The sequence below is a fragment of the Nerophis lumbriciformis genome, linkage group LG11 (genome assembly GCF_033978685.3).
Source record: "Nerophis lumbriciformis linkage group LG11, RoL_Nlum_v2.1, whole genome shotgun sequence".
NCBI lineage: Eukaryota > Metazoa > Chordata > Actinopteri > Syngnathiformes > Syngnathidae > Nerophis > Nerophis lumbriciformis.
Window position 1 is genome coordinate 3,168,668 of NC_084558.2, and position 22,553 is coordinate 3,191,220.

At 39.3% G+C, this 22,553-nt stretch overlaps 1 protein-coding gene and 1 long non-coding RNA gene across 3 annotated transcripts in view; one reads left to right on the plus strand and one right to left on the minus strand.

Moving 5' to 3' along the window:
• LOC133611010 (uncharacterized) overlaps positions 1-22,553 on the plus strand; it is a 62,818-nt gene that overhangs the window by 36,144 nt on the left and 4,121 nt on the right. The gene's annotated exons all lie outside the window — the stretch shown is intronic.
• ngfrb (nerve growth factor receptor b) overlaps positions 1-22,553 on the minus strand; it is a 66,824-nt gene that overhangs the window by 26,053 nt on the left and 18,218 nt on the right. For both annotated transcript variants that reach the window (XR_009815949.1, XM_061967841.1), the window contains exon 3: positions 3,488-3,844. Coding sequence is in view for 1 of the 2 variants with exons in the window: in XM_061967841.1 (XP_061823825.1) it covers positions 3,488-3,844 (357 nt within the window). In the remaining variant the exon portion in view is untranslated. The remainder of the gene's footprint in view (positions 1-3,487; positions 3,845-22,553) is intronic.

Consider the following 22,553-nt stretch of genomic DNA (forward strand, 5'->3'; position numbering starts at 1 on the left):
TAGAACATAGCTTGTGTGAAAGTTCACAATGTGAAGAGGGCTGTTATGTCAAAAAGACATCGTAGCCACAATGGATTAAACCCAAAGCCCTCAATTCTGGATTCTGTTCAGCCTGAGCCTCATGCTTGTGACTTCACTCCGATAACAACACCCTCCCAAACGCCGCATGGCTGATCAACAGACTCCTTTCATTGTCATCTCACAAAAGCATTGATTTAATCGGTCAAGCAACGGGTCGTCGGAACGGCCCGGCGGCTGATGGCAGCCGTGAGGAATTTGAGATCTGAAGCGTGATACCCACAGGGTGCAGTGATATAAAAGGAAATTCAGACCACAGTTCAGGGATGTGACCTTCCTGTAATCCCTCAACTTCCTGGAGAAAGGGTCTTTGTGTCCTTCGGATGGAGACGCATCACCGAAGACAACAAGATGGCATTTCATGGATCAATAGGCCAACAATGACTATAGTGTCACTTCGAGATGATGTGGCCGAGGCTGACAATGTCGACGAGCAGTGTTTCGTACTGTACGTACATTGATTGGCCGCAAATATGCTGTCACATTGTTTGGATTTATGGCCTCAGGCATTTAGTCCTTCATTCAACTTGGTCATGAAGATGTTTAAACTGAGTGACTTCATACCCTCATTTTCTCGCATGACTGTAATTGTGAAGCCCCATTTAGGCTGCACTCAAAATGCTGTCGAACACATGCTAGCACACACGTATTACAGATATCTTCAAAGTTTTATAGTCGTTACAAAATCATCAACGACTTACGGGTAGTTCGTTGTTAAGTCCCAAAGATGTTTTGCCTGATTTGGTAGGTTGTTTGACTGACTGTGTTGGCCCTGCAATGAGGTGGCCACTTGTCCACGGTGCAGCTGGGATAGGTTCCAGGCCCTCGTGACCCCGAGAGGGACAAGCGGTAGAAAAAGGGATGAATGAATGGTTAATGGCGGCCATGTTATTCCACCAATCTTGCTAAAAGTTTCCAAACCCCTATGGGTGTATACCAGTGGCGGGCCGTGCGTTTCCCACCTAGGCCTTCAGTGATGTCCGACTTCAAAGATTACCTCTCAGAATACCATCATTGATGTCACCACATGCCCATTGCTGGAGATATACTGTACAGGAACACATTTACGCCCTAATCACATCAACAGTACGGGTTATTTTCTGGTGCATTTAAAAATCAATTAAAAGGCATCAGCGATTAAAACAGATCTTATGCGGTACTGTCAAAATTTAAATTGCAAAAAACATATTAAAAGTGAAAAAATGAAGTATTTGAACTCACAATTATTGTGAGTTCAACGCCGTGTAAGCCAGCGATACCCCTCGTCGTCGGCTTATTCGAGTGGAAATGGCAAGCATTTCGTCGCCAGAACAGCTGAGCTAGCTTCCGGGGTTGGCCGACATGGTCTCACAAGATGTAGTTTCTCTTTAAATATCCTTCTTGAAAAATGGCCTTGGTTAAACACAATAAACGTCTGCCACCTAATCAACGTTTAGTTCTCCTTCTTTGTGGGTTATGGTGCAACACTTCCTGCTTCCTGCTAAATTGCAACTTGTGAATGACAAGTGAGTATCCAATCACAGTCTCATTAACATCAGGCTACCTAGATAGGTTACTGTCAACAACTTGTGATCTGATTGGCTATCGCAACTGTCTCTCAACTCTTATGTTCTCAAATTCATCCGCTAACGCTCCCGATGAGTATCCAATCACAGGACGCGTAAATGTCACGTTCAACCTTGTCAGAATAATTGTAGGATGGGAAGCGACATGAAGGTGTCGGTTTCTTTTATGTATTGTAATCCACAGGAAGATTTTGTCTTGACCCGAGATCTACGACGCAAAGAGGAAGGATACAGGTCTACGCGACAAACCTTAGGCTAGCTAGAAGGCCTTACTGACAACAACTCGTGATCTGATTGGCTGTCGCAATTATCGATCAACTGTATGTGCCCCAATCTTGCAGATTTCGTACAGCATGGCAACATAAGCTAGCTGAATTCTGATTGGATACAAACTAAAACTAAAAACAACAGCACTGGAACAAGCATCATATGACATGAAGAGAATGTGAATACTTTTAGATAAAAATAATTGTATCTTTACTTATGATCATGATTTCTGGTTATGTTAGGCCAGCAGAGAAGGCCTTGCTGGCCCTGACGGCACACCACTGGTGTATACGAAATCCAGTGTTGATTCGGTTAAACACCTTCCATTTCCAATGAGTAGTTCACAAAGGAGCCAAATCTTTTGAACGGCTCTTTTAAGTGAACGATGAGAACCTAATTGAAATACTGCATTATTAAGAGCCTGATCATGTTTATTTATCTGTTTGTGCCATCTGTATGTAACAGATGCCAGCTGGCTCAGCTGTGCGATACTTTGTTAAGCCAATAGTGAATGGATAGCCTGGCCTACAGGCTCCCGTGCTCGACTCTCAATGAGTAGGGATGTGTGGCGGTAAGATCGAACCCTGCGTGGGAAGGGCGTGTACTTCTTCTATTGGGTTAAACAGGCAGACTGTTGATTACTTTGAGCGATGCTACCACCTAGCCCGGGGGTCCGCAACCCGCAGCTCTCGAGCTGCATCCGGCTCTTTAGTGCCGCCCTAATGGCTGCCTGGAGCATTTTTAAAAAAGGATTGAAAATGGAAAAAGATGGGTGAAAATTATATATGTTTTTTGAGGACAAACATGACACAAACTTTCCCAATTGTTAGAAAGCCCACTTTAATATGTTTGTGTATGCTTCACTGATGAGAGCATTTGGTGAACATCGTTTTGTCCTACTAATTTCGGCGGTTCTTGAACTCACCATATTTTTTACATGTAAAATCTTCCACTCCTTCTTTGTTTCATTTTGTCCACCAAACATTTTATGCTGTGCGTGAATGCACAAAGGTGCGCTTTGTTGATGTTATTGACTTGTTGGAGTGCTAATCAGGCATATTTGGTCAGTACATGACTGCATGCTAATCCATGCTAACATGCTATTTAGGCTAGCCGTATGTACACACTGCATCATCATTAAGCCTCATTTGTAGCTATATTTGAGCTCATTTCATATCCTTTACTTTTATCCTCTTTGTATATAATGTTGTAAAAACAGGTGTAATAAATATTAAATCTCAACATTTCTGTCAACAAATATTTGCTTCAGCCTGCGACACGTAGTCATTTTGATAGTAGGCTATTATACCTAATATAGACACTTTCGTAATGGGTTGACTTCATTATAAGACTTATATACGACTTTTAATTTTTTGCGGCTCCAAACAGATTCGTTTTTTGTATTTTTGGTCCAATATGGCTCTTTCAACGTTTTGGGTTGCCGACCCCTGACCTAGCCAGAGGCTTGTGTATTGTTCAAGCTTGAATAAAGACACTCCCCTGCCTCTCACGGCCCCCCGTGACATCTCACCGCCCACCCTGGCTTATCCTTAGACTTCACCATCAAATGGTCCTACCTTGACAAATGGTATTGGTGAACGCAGTGCAGGCCTGCAACTCCTCCTCCTCCTCGCAGGTGGTGCACGAGATGCAGGGCTCCCGCGAACTTTCCTGGTCCGAGTACATGTCCCCGCCGCACTCCTCGCACTGCGTGTCGTGGTCCAACTCGCAGCTGTACAGCATGCCCTGGCCCTCGGGGCATTTGGTGCAGGGCTCGCACCTCTGCGAGAGGTTGTTCAGGTAGTAGCCGTAGTTGCACACGCAAGTGGCGTCATTGTCGTCCGTACACGGCGTCTCCATGCGGAAGAGACCCGTGCATTTTGTGCAGGGCTGACATCTTTCCATGTGGCTGAAGTTTTCTGAGAAGGTCTCACCTGAAAGCAGGGGAAAGAACCAGACTTTAAGATGACGTCGTCACCGTTCCTCGTTCTGGGTTTTCATGAAGGAAAAACCTTCCTCATAGACATGCCACTAATACACAAAAAGTCCGGCTTTGCTACATATCTTAAAATAAAGCTTTGCCAACTAGCCGTCAGTTAGCTACAGCAGTGTTTTTCAACCTTTTTTGAGCCAAGGCACATTTTTTTCATTGACAAAATGCCCAGGCACACCCCCAGCAGAAATCATTAAAAAATTAAACTCAGCAGCTGATATTGAAAATAAAAAGTCGTTGTCGCAATTGTTGGATATGACTTTAAACCATAACCACTATAGCTCTTGTCTCAAAGTAGGTGTACTGTCACCACCTGTCACATCGCTCCGTGACTTATTTTGAGTTTTTTGCCGTTTTCCTGTGTGTAGTGTTTTAGTTCTTGTCTTGCGCTCCTATTTTGGTGACTTTTTCTCTTTTTTTGGTATTTTCATGTCTTCCTTGACCGCTATTCCCCACACCTGCTTTGTTTTAGCAATCAAGAATATTTCAGTTGTTTTTATCCTTCTTTGCGGGGACATTGTTGATTGTCATGTCATGTGGACGCCCTCTTTGCTCCACAGTAAGTCTTTGCTGTCGTCCAGCATTCTGTTTTTTTGTTTACTTTGTAGCCAGTTCAGTTTTAGTTTCGTTCTGCATAGCCTTCCCTAAGCTTCAATGCCTTTTCTTAGGGACACTCACCTTTTGTTTATTTTTGGTTTAAGCATTAGATACCGTTTTACCTGCACGCTGCCTCCCGCTGTTCCCGACATCTACAAAGCAATTAGCTACCTGCTGCCACCTACTGATATGGAAGAGTATAACGTGGCAAGTCTGCTGACCTCCAGACAGCACCGACACATTATTTGCGGACTATAATTACTGGTTTGCAAAAAATATTTTTAACCCAAATAGGTGAAATTAGATCATCTCCCACGGCACACCAGACTGTATCTCAGTGGTTGAAAAACGCTGAGCTACAGATGTGGCAGCTGTAGGTTGGATTATTTTGTTTTTCTTCAGCAAACATGTCCAAATGTGCCTGTAGCTTATATAGCTATTGTGACGTTTGTTTTCGCCTGTCCCACCTCTCAATGTTATGTTAAAGTACCAATGATAGTCACACGCACACTAAGTGTGGTGTAATTGTCCTCTGCATTTGACCCATCCCGTGTTCACCCCCTGGGAGGTGAGGGGAGTAGTGAGCAGCAGCGGCGGCCGCGCTCGGGGATCATTTTGGTGGTTTAACCCCCAATTCCAACCCTTGATGCTGAGTGCCAAGCAGGGAGGCAATGGGTCCCATTTTTATAGTCTTTGGTATGACTCGGCCGGGGTTTGAACTCACGACCTTCCAGTCTCAGGGCGGACGCTCTAACCTCAAGGCCACTGAGCACTTGTTGTATGTGATGGATGGCTTCTCTTATGTTGGTGCACACTTACAATGTATTAGGGTTGTCCCGATACCAATATTTTGGCATTGCCACCAAAATATATTTAGATACTTTTCAAAATAAAGGGGACTCTTGTTCATATATTGTGGGGATGTCAGAGAATAAAAGAGTTATGGTTGAAAACAACAAAAGCAGCAATCACATTCCTAAATATAAGCATCCCAATGACACTGCAAACTTGTATTCTTGGTGATCTGCATCAATTTAGTAACGTGTCATCAAAGAGTAAAAATGTATTTCTTTAAATATGCATCATAACAAAAAGGGTAATATTAAAAAAATGGATAAATGTTGATAGTCCAACTCATACTGACTGCTACACACAAGCTATGGAGATGATATCAGTAGAAAAAAATGCATTTAGTTTAGATAATAATGAGTCATATATTGGAATATGGAATCCAATATTTAGATTAGTTTTAACTACTAAATGAACATAACATATGAATATTTTTGTCTTTGCGGAACATATTGGACACAATGTGTTGTCAAACTTATGAGATGCGATGCAAGTGTAAGCCACTGTGTCACTATTGCTCATTTTTAAAATGTTTTTATAAATGAGGGATTTCTAATCACTGCTATTTTGGAATTCTTATTAATATTGATACTGTTGTTGATATTATTTATTTTTTGTTTGTCTACTTTTGGATTGTTTTGTGTCATGTTTGTGTGTCCTCTCAATTGCTCTGTTGATTGCTATTCTGACTGTTGCTAGGCCAGGTTTGGTTTTGGAATTGGTATTGTATTATTATGGTATTATTTTGTTGGATTGATTAATAAAATAAATACATAAATAAATACAAAAAATAAAGGGGACCACAAAAAAATGTCATTATTGGCCTTATTTTAACAGAAAATCTTATGATCCGTTAAACATACATTTCTTATTGCAACCAAAGAAGAGTTTTGTCATTAAATATAATAGTGAACATAATAGACATCTCTTTTAGTATTAAGTAAGCAAACAAAGGCTCCTAATTTGGCTATGCAGTAACATATTGTTTCTCATTATATTATTTTGTCAGAATTTTGAAATACAAGCGGTAGAAAATGGATGGATCACTAATTTCCTTGTTCATTTACTGTTAACATCTGCTTACTTTCGGATTGAACATGCTCTATCCACACCTTTGTTCAAATGTAATAAGAACGTATTCTTCTGTTGTTTAGATACTTTACATACATGGTTGATACTACAAATGTTGGTATCAATCCAATACCAAGTACCGTATTTTTCGGACTATAAGTCGCAGTTTTTTTCATAGTTTGGCCGGGGGTGCGACTTATACTCAGGAGCGACTTATGTGTGAAATTATTAACAAATTACCGTAAAATATCAAATAATATTATTTAGCTCATTCACGTAAGAGACTAGACCATGGGTGTCAAACTCTGGCCCGCGGGCCAAATTTGGCCCTCCATCTAATTTGATTTGGCCCTTGAGGCAATATCACATTAACATTAGAGCTGGCCCGCGGCGGTGCCGCTGTACCACCGCATTCACCGCTAATACTCATACTTGCCAACCTTCCCGATTTTCCCGGGAGACTCCTGAATTTCAGTGCCCCTCCCGAAAATCTCCGGGGCAACCATTCTCCCGAATTTCTCCCGATTTCCACTCGGACAACAATATTGGGGGCGTGCTTTAAAGTCACGTCCGCTTTTCCTCCATACAAACAGCGTGCCGGCCCAGTCACATAATATATGCAGCTTTTACACGCACACAAGTGAATGCTATGCATACTTGGTCAACAGCCATACAGGTCACACTGAGGGTGGCAGTATAAACAACTTTAACACTGTTACAAATATGCGCCACACTGAACCCACACCAAACAAGAATGACAAACACATTTCGGGAGAACATCCGCACCGTAACACAACATAAGCACAACAGAATAAATACCCAGAACCCCTTGCAGCACTAACTCTTCCGGGACGCTACAATATACACCCCCCGGTACCACCAAACCCCGCCCCCCCCAACCCCGCCTCCGCCCACCAAGTTAATGTTGATATTTACCTCAGAAGGCTGCAAATTGAAAAGAGGCATTACATTTTTTATTTAAATTGTATTTAATATACCATTGATGTTTTTTCGTTTGTTTTTTGAAAGCTGATTTTGCACTATTAAGTTATATAAGCGTTGCTTGTTCCATATTCTTTGTTAAAGCAAATCAGTGTAGCAAACTGAGCAATAATTAACATTTTATTCATGCACTTTCTCTTGCTACTTCAAGGCTGGAATGTTTGATTCATTCATTATTGTTATTTTATTTTCAAATGTATTATTAGCCTGTGGAAAAAGTTAATTTTGATGTTTACCTCAGAAGGCTGCAAATAGAATAGAGGCATTCAATTTTTGTTTAAATTTTATTTGATATGCCATTGATATTTTTGTATTATTATTATTTTAAACTCGATTTTGCATGTCACTGTAAAGTTATATAAGCCTTGCTTGTTCAATATTCAAAGCAAAACTTGTTTGGGTCCCTATTAAAAGGTTCATTTGTTCAACCTTGGCCCGCGGCTTTGTTCACTTTTAATTTTTGTCCCACTCTGTATTTGAGTTTGACACCCCTGGACTAGACGTATAAGATTTCATCGGATAGCATGTTCTACATGTTCTAGTTATTTGAATGACTCTTGCCATAATATGTTACGTTAACATACCAGTTGGTTATTTATGCCTCATATAACGTACACTTATTCAGCCTGTTGTTCACTATTCTTTATCTGTTTTAAATTGCCTTTCAAATGTCTATTCTTGGTGTTGGCTTTTATCAAATACATTTCCCCAAAAAATGCGACTTATACTCCAGTGCGACTTATATATGTTTCTTCCTTCTTTATTATGCATTTTCGGCAGGTGCGACTTATACTCCGGAGCGACTTATAGTCCGAAAAATACGGTAGTTACAGGGCCATACGTGGGTCATAATTCAAGTTATTCTGTGTCCAGGGACGTATTTCCTGAGTTTATTAACAATAAAAAAATGACAAAATATTTTGTGATAATCAAACAAATATTGTCGTATCGACTGCATACAGCTTTTGTGCTTGGTATGATAATAATCAATATCTGTGTCGATCCTCCCGTGGCATTTGTTTACATTCAGAAGCGTCAGCTTGCTGTTAGCGATTAGCTATTGTATCCTCCTACGGTGCGTAGTGAAGCATGTTTAGCTATTCCTTGTCCTGCAGGGATGATACTTGTAAGAAACGTATTTTATTTGCCACCATGGAGGCGAGGATTAGTGATTTAGAAGTAGCTAAAACACTGCCGACTGCAGACGGACGTTAGCCGCTAGCTAGGTGTTTTAGAGCACCCCATCCGAGCGTAGCGCTTCAGTGTTTAAAGCTTCACCTTTATCGTTAGTTTTCGAGCCACGTCCATTCTCACTTTTATGTCTCCACACTGCTTGTAAGTACTCCTTGCGTGTGCGTTTTCTAAGATGCGCTTCTGCTCGCTTTACCCGCCTTCATGTTCGGAAAATATTAGGGCTGTGAATCTTTGGGTGTCCCACGATTCGATTCAATATCAATTCTTGGGGTCACGATTCGATTCAAAATCGATTTTTTTTTTTTCAATTCAACACGATTCTCCATTCAAATACGATTTTTTTCCCGATTCAAAACGATTCTCTATTCATTCAATACATAGGATTTCAGCAGGATCTACCCCAGTCTGCTGACATGCAAGCAGAGTAGTAGATTTTTGTAAAAAGCTTTTATAATTGTAAAGGACAATGTTTTATCAACTGATTGCAATAATGTACATTTGTTTGAACTATTAAATGAACCAAAAATATGACTTATTTTATCTTTGTGAAAATATTGGACACAGTGTGTTGTCAAGCTTATGAGATGCGATGCAAGTGTTTATTGTTCGTTTTTATTTTTTTATAAATGTCTAATGATAATGAGGGATTTTTAATCACTGCTATGTTGAAATTGTAACTAATATTGATACTGTTGTTGATAATATTCATTTATGTTTAACTACTTTTAGTTTGTTCTGTGTCTCCTCTCAATTGCTCTGTTTATTGCAGTTCTGAGTGTTGCTGGGTCGGGTTTGGTTTTGGAATTGGATTGCATTGTTATGGTATTGCTGTGTATTGTTTTGTTGGATTGATTAATAATACAAAAAAAAAAAAAAAGATTTTTTAAAAATGCGAATCGATTCTGAATCGCACAACGTGAGAATCGTGATTTAAATTCAAATCGATTGTTTCCCACACCCCTAGAAAATATATATGTATATTTCTCAGAAGCAGTATGGTACCCTTTTTAAATTTATTAGCACCGCAGTACCTTATTAGTACCGGTATACCAGTGGTCCCCAACCACCGGTTCGGGGACCGGTCCGTGAAGCATTTGCTACCGGTCCGTAGAGAAACATGAAATAATTTATAAAGGGCTGCATTTTCTCCGACTTAACTTTGGCCTGTCCCACTAGACCAGGGGTGTCAAACTTGTTTTCATTGAGGGCCACACTGCAGTCATGGCTGCCAATAGAGGGCCGCGTGTAACAGTAAATAATTAACGAATTTGCCTATGACTTTAAATATTTTACATTTCTTTACGTAAAAAGTTACAAAAAAAATCTGTGGATTTTGACCACTGTTTTTTTTACAGAAAAAAATGGCAGCTTAGTTGCCAGACTTTTACTGTAAAATATATGGTGTTATTTTATTATTATTATTTTTTACAACATATTACTGTAAATAGAAGTACAGTACCGCTGTTTAATTTTATTTTGGCAACTCGGTTGCTAGTTTTTTACCATAATAAAATGTCGTTCCATAAAATCATTGATTGATTGATTGAGACTTTTATTAGTAGATTGCACAGTACAGTACATATTCCGTACAATTGACCACTAAATGGTAACACCCCAATAAGTTTTTCAACTTGTCGGGGTCCACTTAAATTGATTCATGATACAGATATATACTATCATCATAATACAGTCATCACACAAGATAATCACATTGAATTATTTACATTATTTACAATCCGGGGTGTGGTGGGGGGGGTTGGTTTTGTTGTTATCATCAATTCAGTCATCAACAATTGAGAACAGAGAAAGAGAGAGAGAGAGATCAGAAGGCATAAGATAAAGTATCTACATTTGATTATTTACCTTTGATTATTAACAGTCCGGGGAGGTAGGATGCGGAAGGGAGGGTGTTAGTTTAGGGTTGAAGTTGCATGGAGGTGTACTTTTATTGCGGTTTTGAAGGAGGATAGAGATGCCCTTTCTTTTATACCTGTTGGGAGCGCATTCCACATTGATGTGGTATAGAAAGGGAATGAGTTAAGACCTTTGTTAAATGGGAATCTGGGTTTAACGTGGTTAGTGGAGCTCCCCCTGGTGTTGTGGTTATGGCGGTCATTTACGTTAAGGAAGTAGTTTGACATGTACTTCGATATCAGGGAGGTGTATTTAAAAAAAATAAAATGTCTGTAACAAAACAAACATTGGTCGTTTTTCTTTCAACTTACAGTAATATGCTGTAAAGCATTTTTACAGTCAAATCTATTGGTCATTTTTTATAGTGTACAATTTGATGGATAACTTGCTTCGAAACCAAAGTATTTATTTGGATTTTGACCAACAAAGAAAACCCTAATACCTTTAGTTAGAAAAATAAGAAAGTAAAGAAAGAAAATATAAGGTATTTTATTGACACATATTATTTCCAGATCTGGCCCGCGGCCCTTGAGTTTGACACCAATAAGCTTGTTTATAGATGTACAATAAAACTCCTCATTGGAAATTGCCATTTGTTATAACTTTGTGACATGATACAATGCACATTAATGAACATATCAAACATAAATGTGACATCTTGTAGCCAAAGGCTGATTTCCATCAGCATTTCATTGCTAAGAAACAAGCTCAGGGCTCCCACTAATTCAGCGTTATAGTGAGTTGTATTTTTCACAGGTGGGAATCCGGTCCCTGAAAGTAATGCCTACATTAAACCAGTCCGTGGTGCAAAAAAGGTTGTATACCATACAACTCTACAATGTATAATGCCAAACGTGCACAATAGCACATATTGGAGCCAGGGACAACTAGCTCATTAGCATTAAAGCTACAGGCACACAAAATTGCATGTTCCCAGTAGGGCTAAAACCACTTTTAAACCCTAAATTCTAGCATCAAGGCGCTTCTTTCTCATATCCTTTGCTACATTTGAACTTAAAGGCATCATACAAAGATGTTTTTCTCCACTTGAGGACACATATATCTGCAGAGGACACAATCAATATTGCATGTTTTATGGAATTGTATTTCAGATGGATAGAGAACTGGGAAACACACTAAATTATGCAACAGACCCATTTGTAAGAGTAGGTTGTGCGACACAGAGATAAATAGGGAGATGGGAGGTCTTCGCCACCGCAGTTTCTATTAATCCCCGTAAATCTTGAAAGGCGGCACGCTTTATATTTAAGGTGATGGAATGTGAAGTGGGGCTTCCGCTCTGATGCCGCTGTTGTGTGAAATTGTGTAAATATGCAAGCAATGCTATGAGGAGCTAATTTAGCAACAAACAACCATAAACTGATGTTAGGTTTGAAATGATCTACGTCAAAATGCTTTTGTTTTGTTTGGACTAAAGTGAACAAAATTGACCCATCAAAAATGTACCGAAATAAAAATAACCCCAAGCAAGCATGAACTAAACAAAACATTTCTAAAAAGCTGTGTTAAGTACACTAAATTAACTTTTTACTTGTTCTGAATAAAACAGATTAATACATGATGAAAAAAATGAACTTAAATCAAATGTAATTAATAAAACCTAGTCGTAATTAAATCAACCAAGTTTTTTGTTGTTGTTCTAAACAGAAATTGAACAAACTAAAATAAATTACATCGAGCAAATAAACTTAAGTTATGGAAATAAAGTATATTCTTGTATTGAACTATTCTGTTGGTTTGATTACTTAATGTACGCTTAAATTAGCTAAATAAAAAAAACTAAACCAAATTCATTGAAACTTTAATCAAAAACAACTAACCAAGGCTTTTTTTTTTTTAGATTTAAATTAAATAAATGATTAAATAACCCCAATTTAATCACACAAACAAACTAAACTCAAAAAAAAAGTTAATGAACTAAAGTAATGCAAATGAAATATGTTTGATCAAACAAACTTAAAAAAGGTTAATTTAAAGCTAAAAGAATAAAAAAAGCTAAAAGATAAAAAGGCTAATGTACGCTTATATCAACTAAAATAACTCCAACTGAATTCATCTAAACTAAAAAATGTATTTTTCTGGTTTGAAATCAAATAAAATGATGCATTTGAAAATAACTTTGAATTTATCACAATAAACCAAATTTACTGAAATTAAATAAAGTGATTAAAAAATAAAGTGTATTTTTGTAATTAACTGTACTTTTGATCAAATACCCTTAATTTAAATCAACTCAAACTGAATACTAAATACATCTAAACTGTAATAAAGACACTAACCAAGGCTTTTTTTTTTTTAACTTTTAAAGTAAAACCTAAATACTTACATTTTAACACGTTTTTACTCAACTTATTTTTTCTGTTTAATAAAAGAAGCTTAACTTAAGCCTAAATCAACTAAATATGCATTTAACAACTATAATAAAGAACAACTAACCAGCCAGCTCTAACATAAACTGGGCTGAATTGAAATGCACTAAATGAACTCAACAAGTAAAACAGATACTTTTACCTACAACCAACTGGACCCAACTAATCTGAGGTTTCTTAACAAAAGCGAAACAACACGAAGGAGCATCCTGTTCCGTGTTGGGTGTCACATGACCACCGCCAGCAGTGGACGCTGTGATAACACACAGAGCAGGGACATGCGTGTATGGAGAAAGATGGACGGTTATTTGAGATCTTTGATGCTATCAAATGTGGCTTCCTCTAGTTTTTGTGTGCAAACTGCTGTCCTTTACTCTTATGTGGCGTTCGGTGGTGGGGGTACCCTGGTTGTTCCCCCCCGCCCCCCTCTAAAAGACACACTCAGAACGCTTGTACCTTCGCCTCCTCGAGTGCTCTCAGTTCCATTATCACAATGCCGATCATCAATAATGCAAGTCAATACATTAATAACACTCGCCTGGGGTATGGACGTTGTGTAGGGGGTGGGGCTACAGATGGTCTTTTTCTGGCTCAGCATTATCCTAAAGTAGGGCTATTTGGCTAAATTGTTGTAGGGGCCACATTTTTTGAAACTTCTTCAAAACCCAAAACTAATGAAGTTGGCACGTTGTGTAAATCGTCAATCAAAACAGAAAACAATGATTTGCAAATCATTTTCAACTTATATTCAATTGAATAAACTGCAAAGACAAGATATTTCATGTTTGAACTGAGAAACTAATTTTTTTTTTGCAAATAATCATTAACTTAGAATTTAATGGCAGCAACACATTGCAAAAAAAATGGCAAGGGAACATTTTTACCACTGTGTTACATGGCCTTTCCTTTTAAAGGTGAACATTATCACCAGACCTATGTAAGCGTCAATATATACCTTGATGTTGCAGAAAAAAGACCATATATTTTTTTAACCCATTTCCGAACTCTAAATGGGTGAATTTTGCCGAATTAAACGCCTTTCTAATATTCGCTCTCGGAGCGATGACGTCACAACGGGAAGCAATCCGCCGTTTTCTCAAACACCGAGTCAAATCAGCTCTGTTATTTTCCGTTTTTTCGACTGTTTTCCGTACCTTGGAGACATCATGCCTCGTCGGTGTGTTGTCGGAGGGTGTAACAACACCAACAGGGACGGATTCAAGTTGCACCAGTGGCCCAAAGATGCCAAAGTGGCAAGAAATTGGACGTTTGTTCCGCACACTTTACCCACGAAAGCTATGCTACGACAGAGATGGCAAGAATGTGTGGATATCCTGCGACACTCAAAGCAGATGCATTTCCAACCATAAAGTCAAAGAAATCTGCCGCCAGACCCCCATTGAATCTGCCGGAGTGTGTGAGCAATTCAGGGACAAAGGACCGCGGTAGCACGGCAAGCAATGGCGGCAGTTTGTTCCCGCAGACGAGCGAGCTAAACCCCCTGGATGTCTTGGCTCACACCGTCCCTTATGCCACCGAAGATGATCAAGAGAAGAATATCGACCCTAGCTTCCCTGGCCTGCTGACATCAACTCCAAAACTGGACAGATCAGCTTTCAGGAAAAGAGCGCGGATGAGGGTATGTCTACAGAATATATTAATTGATGAAAACTGGGCTGTCTGCACTCTCAAAGTGCATGTTGTTGCCAAATGTATTTCATATGCTGTAAACCTAGTTCATAGTTGTTAGTTTCCTTTAATGCCAAACAAACACATACCAATCGTTGGTTAGAAGGCGATCGCCGAATTCGTCCTCGCTTTCTCCCGTGTCGCTGGCTGTCGTGTCGTTTTCGTCGGTTTCGCTTGCATACGGTTCAAACCGATATGGCTCAATAGCTTCAGTTTCTTCTTCAATTTGGTTTTCGCTACCTGCCTCCACACTACAACCATCCGTTTCAATACATGCGTAATCTGTTGAATCGCTTAAGCCGCTGAAATCCGGGTCTGAATCCGAGCTAATGTCGCTATAGCTTGCTGTTCTATGCGCCATGTTTGTTTGTGTTGGCATCACTATGTGACGTCACAGGAAAATGGACGGGTGTATATAACGATGGTTAAAATCAGGCACTTTGAAGCTTTTTTTTTAGGGATATTGCGTGATGGGTAAAATTTTGAAAAAAACTTCGAAAAATATAATAAGCCACTGAGAACTGATTTTTAATGGTTTTAACCATTCTGAAATTGTGATAATGTTCCCCTTTAACAACACTCAGTAAACGTTTGGGAACTGAGGAGACACATTTTTTAAGCTTTTCAGGCGGAATTATTTCTCATTCTTGTTTGATGTACAGCTTAAGTTGTTCAACAGTCCAGGGTCTCCGTTGTGCTATTTTAGGCTTCATGTTGTGCCACACATTTTCAATGGGAGACAGGTCTGGACTACAGGCAGGCCAGTCTAGTACCCGCATTCTTTTACTATGAAGCCACACTGTTGTAACACATGGATTGGCATTGTCTTGCTGAAATAAGCAGGGGCGTCCATGATAACGTTGCTTGGATGGCAACATATGTTGCTCCAAAATCTGTATGTACCTTTCAGCATTAATGATGCCTTCACAGATGTGTAAGTTACCCATGTCTTGGGCACTAATACACCCCCATACCATCACAGATGCTGGCTTTTGAACTTTGCGCCTATAACAGTCCGGATAGTTCTTTTCCTCTTTGTTCCGGAGGACACGACGTCCACAGTTTCCAAAAACAATTTGAAACGTCGACTCGTCAGACCACAGAACACTTTTCCACTTTGCATCAGTCCATCTCGGGCCCAGCAAAGCCTGCAGCGTTTCTGGGTGTTGTTGATAAATGGCTTTCGCTTTGCATAGTAGAGTTTTAACTTGCACTTACAGATGTAGCGACCAACTGTAGTTACTGACAGTGGTTTTCTGAAGTGTTCCTGAGCCCATGAGGTGATTTACTTTACACACGATGTTGGTTTTTGATGCAGTACCGTCTGAGGGATCGAATGTCACGGGCATTCAATGTTACAAGCAGTGATTTCTCCAGATTCTCTGAACCTTTTGATGATATTACGGACCGTAGATGGTGAAACCCCTAAATTCCTTGCAATAGCTCACTGAGAAATGTTGTTCTTAAACTGTTGGACAATTTGCTCACGCATTTGTTGACAAAGTGGTGACCCTCGCCCCATCCTTGTTTGTGAATGACTGAGCATTTCATGGAAGCTGCTTTTATACCTAATCATGGCACCCACCTGTTCCCAATTAGCCTGTTCAGTCTTTTTTGCCACTTGTGCCAGCTTTTTTTAAACATGTTGCAGGCATCAAATTCCAAATGAGCTAATATTTTCAAAAAATAACAAAGTTTTCCAGTTGGAACATTAAGTATCTTGTCTTTGCAGTCTATTCAATTGAATATAGGTTGATGAGGATTTGTTAATCATTGTATTCTGTTTTTATGAGCTCAATAAATTGTATTGTTAGCAAAACATTGGAGCTAAATTGGGGCCAAAAGTTTTGTCCTTGAAAAATACTTAATTGTTTTTAAAATAAAATTAAATGCACTTTAATCCGATTGTGTTCGGTTTTTGAAAAGTCGGACGAACACATCTGAATTATGCGATCGGAAACCAGATCTCTCTCGAGGGTGTGTGCGGCCAGAGAGAACACTTCGTATCGCCTTAACGCGCATGTTCCAACCCGGAAGCAGATACCATTCAATAAAAACGTAGCAACAATTGTCATGAAAGGGAGACTGTTTATTGGCTTCACAAATTAAAAGCACATTAAATGATCAATGGTAGAAAAAAGAAACAGAGATTTATTTAAGAAGGTAGCTAAGAAAATGGAGAATGCAGGCGTAATTCGGACTCCTGAATGAAAAACGAATGAATAAAATGAAAGATAATGAAGCATGCATATTGTAGTGTCCCGGAAGAGTTGGTGCTGCAGGGAATTCTGGGAATTTGTTTTGTTGTGTTGCGGTGCAAATATTCACCCAAATGTGTTTGCCATTGTTGTTTAGTGTGGTTTCACTATATGGCACATATTTATGACAGTGTTGGCGTTGTTTATACGGCCACCCTTAGTGTGACCTGTATGGCTGTTGACTAAGTATGCCCCTTCATTCAATAGTGTGGGGGTGTTTTCGAAATTAACATGATCATTCAAATTGGCATTGGTTATGTGGAGTGCTAGCATTTCTTGACATCTTCAATTAAAGATCATGATTATCCCTTCCAACGCTATAATAACGCTACAATATTAATAAAGCGTACACAAACCCCTTCATGCTGCATTTGTGCACTCCAAACTGATCAACAATCACCGTGTATTCCACACAACTGCCAAGATAGTCCAAAACATTGCAACCGTCATTTTGAACAGTATCAACCGGGGCACGAATCGTCTTTTCCTTCGCATTGAAAACTTTGTCTATCAATTCACAGAACCTCATGAATGAACTCTGAGACAAAAAAAAGTTTTGTTTCCATTAGAGATGTCCGATAATATCGGACTGCCGATAAATGCTTTAAAATGTAATATCGGAAATTATCGGTATCGGTTTTCCAACAGTAAAATGTATGACTTTTTAAAACGCCGCTGCACAGAGTGCTAAACGGATGTAGGGAGAAGTACAGAGCGCCAATAAACCTTAAAGGCACTGCCTTTTCGTGCCGGCCCAGTCACATAATATCTACGGTTTTTCACACACACAAGTGAATGCAAGGCATACTTGGTCAACAGCCATACAGGTCACACTGCGGGTGGCCGTATAAACAACTTTAACACTGTTACAAATATGCGCCACACTGTGAACCCACACCAAACAAGAATGACAAACACATTTCGGGAGAACATCCGCACCGTAACACAACAGAACAAATACCCAGAACCCCTTGCAGCACTAACTCTTCCGGGACGCTACAATATACACACCCGCCACCCCCCACCCCTACCTCAATCTCGCCAACCCCCTCAACTCCGCCCACCTCAACCTCCTCATGCTCTCTCAGGGAGAGCATGTCCCAAATTCCAAGCTGCTGTTTTGAGGCATGTTAAAAAAAAGAATGCACTTTGTGACTTCAATAATAAATATGGCAGTGCCATGTTGGCACTTTTTTCCATAACTTGAGTTGATTTATTTTGGAAAACCTTGTTACAATGTTTAATGCATCCAGCGGGGCATCACAACAAAATTAGGCATAATAATGTGTTCATTCCACCACTGTATATATCCGTATCGCTTGATATTGGAATCGGTAATTAAGAGTTGGACAATATCGGAATAATATGTGCCAAATCAGTTGAAACAAGTTGTAAGGATCCGCAGATGGCTAGTGTGACGTCATGGGTCAACCGGACAAGGTATTCTTTTAACCGCGCTAAAATAATATAAGCACCCCCCCCCAGTGTACGGGAGGCACATGGCGTATGACCAATAGTGGCATTAGAGAAAGTGCATGGACGCCTGGACTTCACACGTTGGTGTGGAAATACACAAAACTGATCTATTAAAGAAATCAGACTAATTTAGTGCATGGAAACGAAAGTGATTGTGCCTCACTCCCCCAAAAATATGAATATGAAAAAAAAAGATTTGAACCTGCAAAAAACATTTCACTGTAAAAAAAAACAACAGAAGCTTGAATATAATTTTCTTTTTACACATTTTATTATTTTGAAATACACAATGCATTTTTCTTTTCTTTCTTGTCTTTTTTTTTTTTTTTCAAAATTCATTATCAGCACCTCCAAGTCCGAGTCCATGGTTCTCGCCCGGAAAAGGGTAGAGTGCCATCTCCGGGTTGGGGAGGAGATCTTGCCCCAAGTGGAGGAGTTCAAGTACCTCGGAGTCTTGTTCACGAGTGAGGGAAGAGTGGATCGTGAGATCGACAGGCGGATCGGTGCGGCGTCTTCAGTAATGCGGACGCTGTATCGATCCGTTGTGGTGAAGAAGGAGCTGAGCCGGAAGGCAAAGCTCTCAATTTACCGGTCGATCTACGTTCCCATCCTCACCTATGGTCATGAGCTTTGGGTTATGACCGAAAGGACAAGATCACGGGTACAAGCGGCCGAAATGAGTTTCCTCCGCCGGGTGGCGGGGCTCTCCCTTAGAGATAGGGTGAGAAGCTCTGTCATCCGGGGGGAGCTCAAAGTAAAGCCGCTGCTCCTCCGCATCGAGAGGAGCCAGATGAGGTGGTTCGGGCATCTGGTCAGGATGCCACCCGAGCGCCTCCCTAAGGAGGTGTTTAGGGCATGTCCGACCGGTAGGAGGCCACGGGGAAGACCCAGGACACGTTGGGAAGACTATGTCTCCCGGCTGGCCTGGGAACGCCTCGGGATCCCCCGGGAGGAGCTGGACGAAGTGGCTGGGGAGAGGGAAGTCTGGGCTTCCCTGCTTAGGCTGCTGCCCCCGCGACCCGACCTCGGATAAGCGGAAGAAGATGGATGGATGGATGGAAAATTCATTATCAAAACTAGATTTTTCAGTTTCGAAGTCAATTTTTTCAAATACAAACCTTTTGGCCCTAATTGAGCTCCATACATTATAGGCTAACAAAGAAAATGTGTGTAATATCTAATATTAATAATAACTACCGGTAATTGTATTTTTAGGATAAGCCATGGCACAATAAAAAAAAACAAGCTTTGGGTTAAAAAAAATCAAATGTCCCCTGAGCCACACTTTCTAGGATGTACAAGAGTAACAGTTTTAAAATTGTGAATTCTTAGTTTATTTGCAGCATTAATCGTTTCAGCTCCATCTTTACTGAACAATGGCGGCAACACTGCTTTCGTCTTATCCATCTTGTATTCATGAAGTGTTCAAAGACAGGAACTTTTAACCATGGAAAAGGGTCTCCAGGGTCTGGATCCTAATTAGCACTTTTGCTAGCCAGGGACTGTTTACATCCGCCTCCATCTCCTCTACTGCGGCAATTTTTTTTTACAGTTTTTGTTTTAGTTTTCTTGTTGAATTGTACTTTTATAATGTGTGGCGGCCCAGATTGCACTTTATTGTATAGACTAATGTACACCAAGCCTGCCTTGACTGGGTGTTCCTTTTTGAGTCATGTCTGGGCAGCTAAACTGTGAGACTTAAAGGCCCCGATTGGGCTGTTGAGCAATAACAGGAAGCTACAAGCCTTTTGATTTCAGGGATGGTAATTATTTTCAACCTCATGCACTTACACAGAAAAATAGGACAATATATCAGACCCGTTAGGCATTTTCCATAATTGTCTTGTCTTTTAACAAACGATCCAACTGCAGCATGTGATGATTATGATACGCAGCCACACCCTGGGATTTACAAGAAATGACTGTAGATTACTCAAATGTATTCCACTAGGCATCGTCCAGTGGCTTAAGATAATATAAATAATGTCAGCGTTAACAAAAGTGACCACTTTTTGGGTATTTTTTTCAAAATTCAATAAAAATTGATGAGGTGGCGACTTGTCCGGAGTGTACACCGCCTTCCGCTCGAATGCAGCTGAGATAGGCTCCAGGACCCCCCATGACCCCAAAAGGGACAAGCGGTAGAAAATTAGAAAATGGATATATATATATATATATATTATTATTATTATTATTATTATTATTATTAGCCTTTATTTAACCAGGTAAAATCCCATTGAGATCAAAGATCTCTTTTCCAAGGGAGACCTGGCCAAGAGGGCAGCAGCAAGGTTACATTAAAAACAGTAAACAAATACATAAAACATCACATTAACAACATTAAAACTTGCTGACATGACACATGTGCATACAGACAAGGTAGACTGCAGTCCTTTCACAGAAGCTTTAAACTCATTCAGCGTAACTAGGGTTTGAAGTTTAATGTTCCATTGTAGGTTATTCCAAGCCTTCGGTGCTGAAAACCTAAATGCTTTCTTGCCCAGTTCAGTTCTTACTTTGGGGACAACAAATTGCAGAACATCCATTGAACGAAGATTGTGACTTCCTTGTTTCTTTGTTAAAAGACAAGACAGATAAGATGGAGTGATATATATATATATATATATATATATATATATACATATATATATGTATATATATATACATATACATATACATATATATATGTATATATATACATATACATATACATATATATATATATATATATATATATATATATATATATATATATATATATACACAATTCTTTTTTGAAAAGGTTATTACTCACTTGCAAAATTTATATTAACCACAGAACTCCTGTTACCATGACAGTGCTGTTTTGCATCTTAGGTGTTGCTATAGCTACACTTACATCATTTTCTTCTTCTTTCGACACGATTGAAACAAAGTATTTTTTTATTTTTAATTGAACTTATTTATTTCATTTGTAACACTTCTTTTTTCTTGTAAATGTTTTCCTTACAAATATATTGTGAGATGTTATTATTAGCGCTGTAGAACAATTATTTTTACATTCTTAAACATTATTATATTATTTTAATATTCTGTGTGAATTTTTTAACGAAAATATAAAAAATAAATACATTTATTAAAAATCTATTCATTTTTTAAAATCAGATTAATCACACATTTCAATATGGATTAATCACAATTAATCACCGGTTATTACATGCTTGCATGATTTAGATTAACTTAAAAAGATACCCCATCATTTAGACACAAATCCAATTTTATTATAATTTCATTCAGGAATATTTTTTAAATCTGCACGTCATTTATTTTACATTCTAATTGATTCGTATATTTGAGTTACCTATTTTTTTTTTTTTTTTTTGTAGCCCATTAAACCATCCGCGTTGTCTATACAGGAGAAAATGACTTTTCCTTTCTGAAAGGAAGGGAGGTTTAAATAAATAAGGAAATAATAAATCAAGATGTTGGCCCTCCTTCTTCTCAATAAATGATCTCCTCGGCTCTATGACTTCTCTCATGACCTAAAATGTGGATGACTTTGGGGTTTCGGGTCTCCTTATCTGTGACCCAGAGAGGTTTACAAGTTCTTCCTGGCATGGCCTGGAAGACCCTGGGAATGTTTTTGGCCCTGCTGGCTCTGAACCAAATCCTGGCCTCAGTGGTCTCAGTCTGTCCTCTTGAACTGCAGCGCTCACATATAAATCATCTTAGTAGCGCATTTACCCTTTTTGGAGCTCATCAACCATTTTTACTGCATCCTTTCTCACCATCTCACTTATCTGATGCTCTAAAGCTCCTCCATTGTATGTTTTTGGAGTGACTGGATCTTCTCCCGCTGCTCGTTAAAGTTTGCCTTCTGCCCGGTGGAGGTTCACTCCCTACATGGTCAGCGACCACGAGGAGGGCAGTCATCCCCAAGCAACTCTCTGATTAGCAGCTGACTTCCTAAACACGCTGCCAAATCCAGGGGGATATTCCACGCTGTTTATTTGGGGTGCTGAAAAAAATGGATTCGCATGCAAACTGCGATTGTTGTTTTATTCCAACATCATTTGGAAAAATCGATTACATTTTTTTTAATATGTGTACGCGCAGTGAGTAAGCGAAGGGGGACAGCTTTTTAAAAAGTAATTCTTAAAAAAGAATCCAGAATGTTTAGATTTGTCACACATCATCAGCCAAGACTTGTAAACTGTTTTGGAAGCTTTTA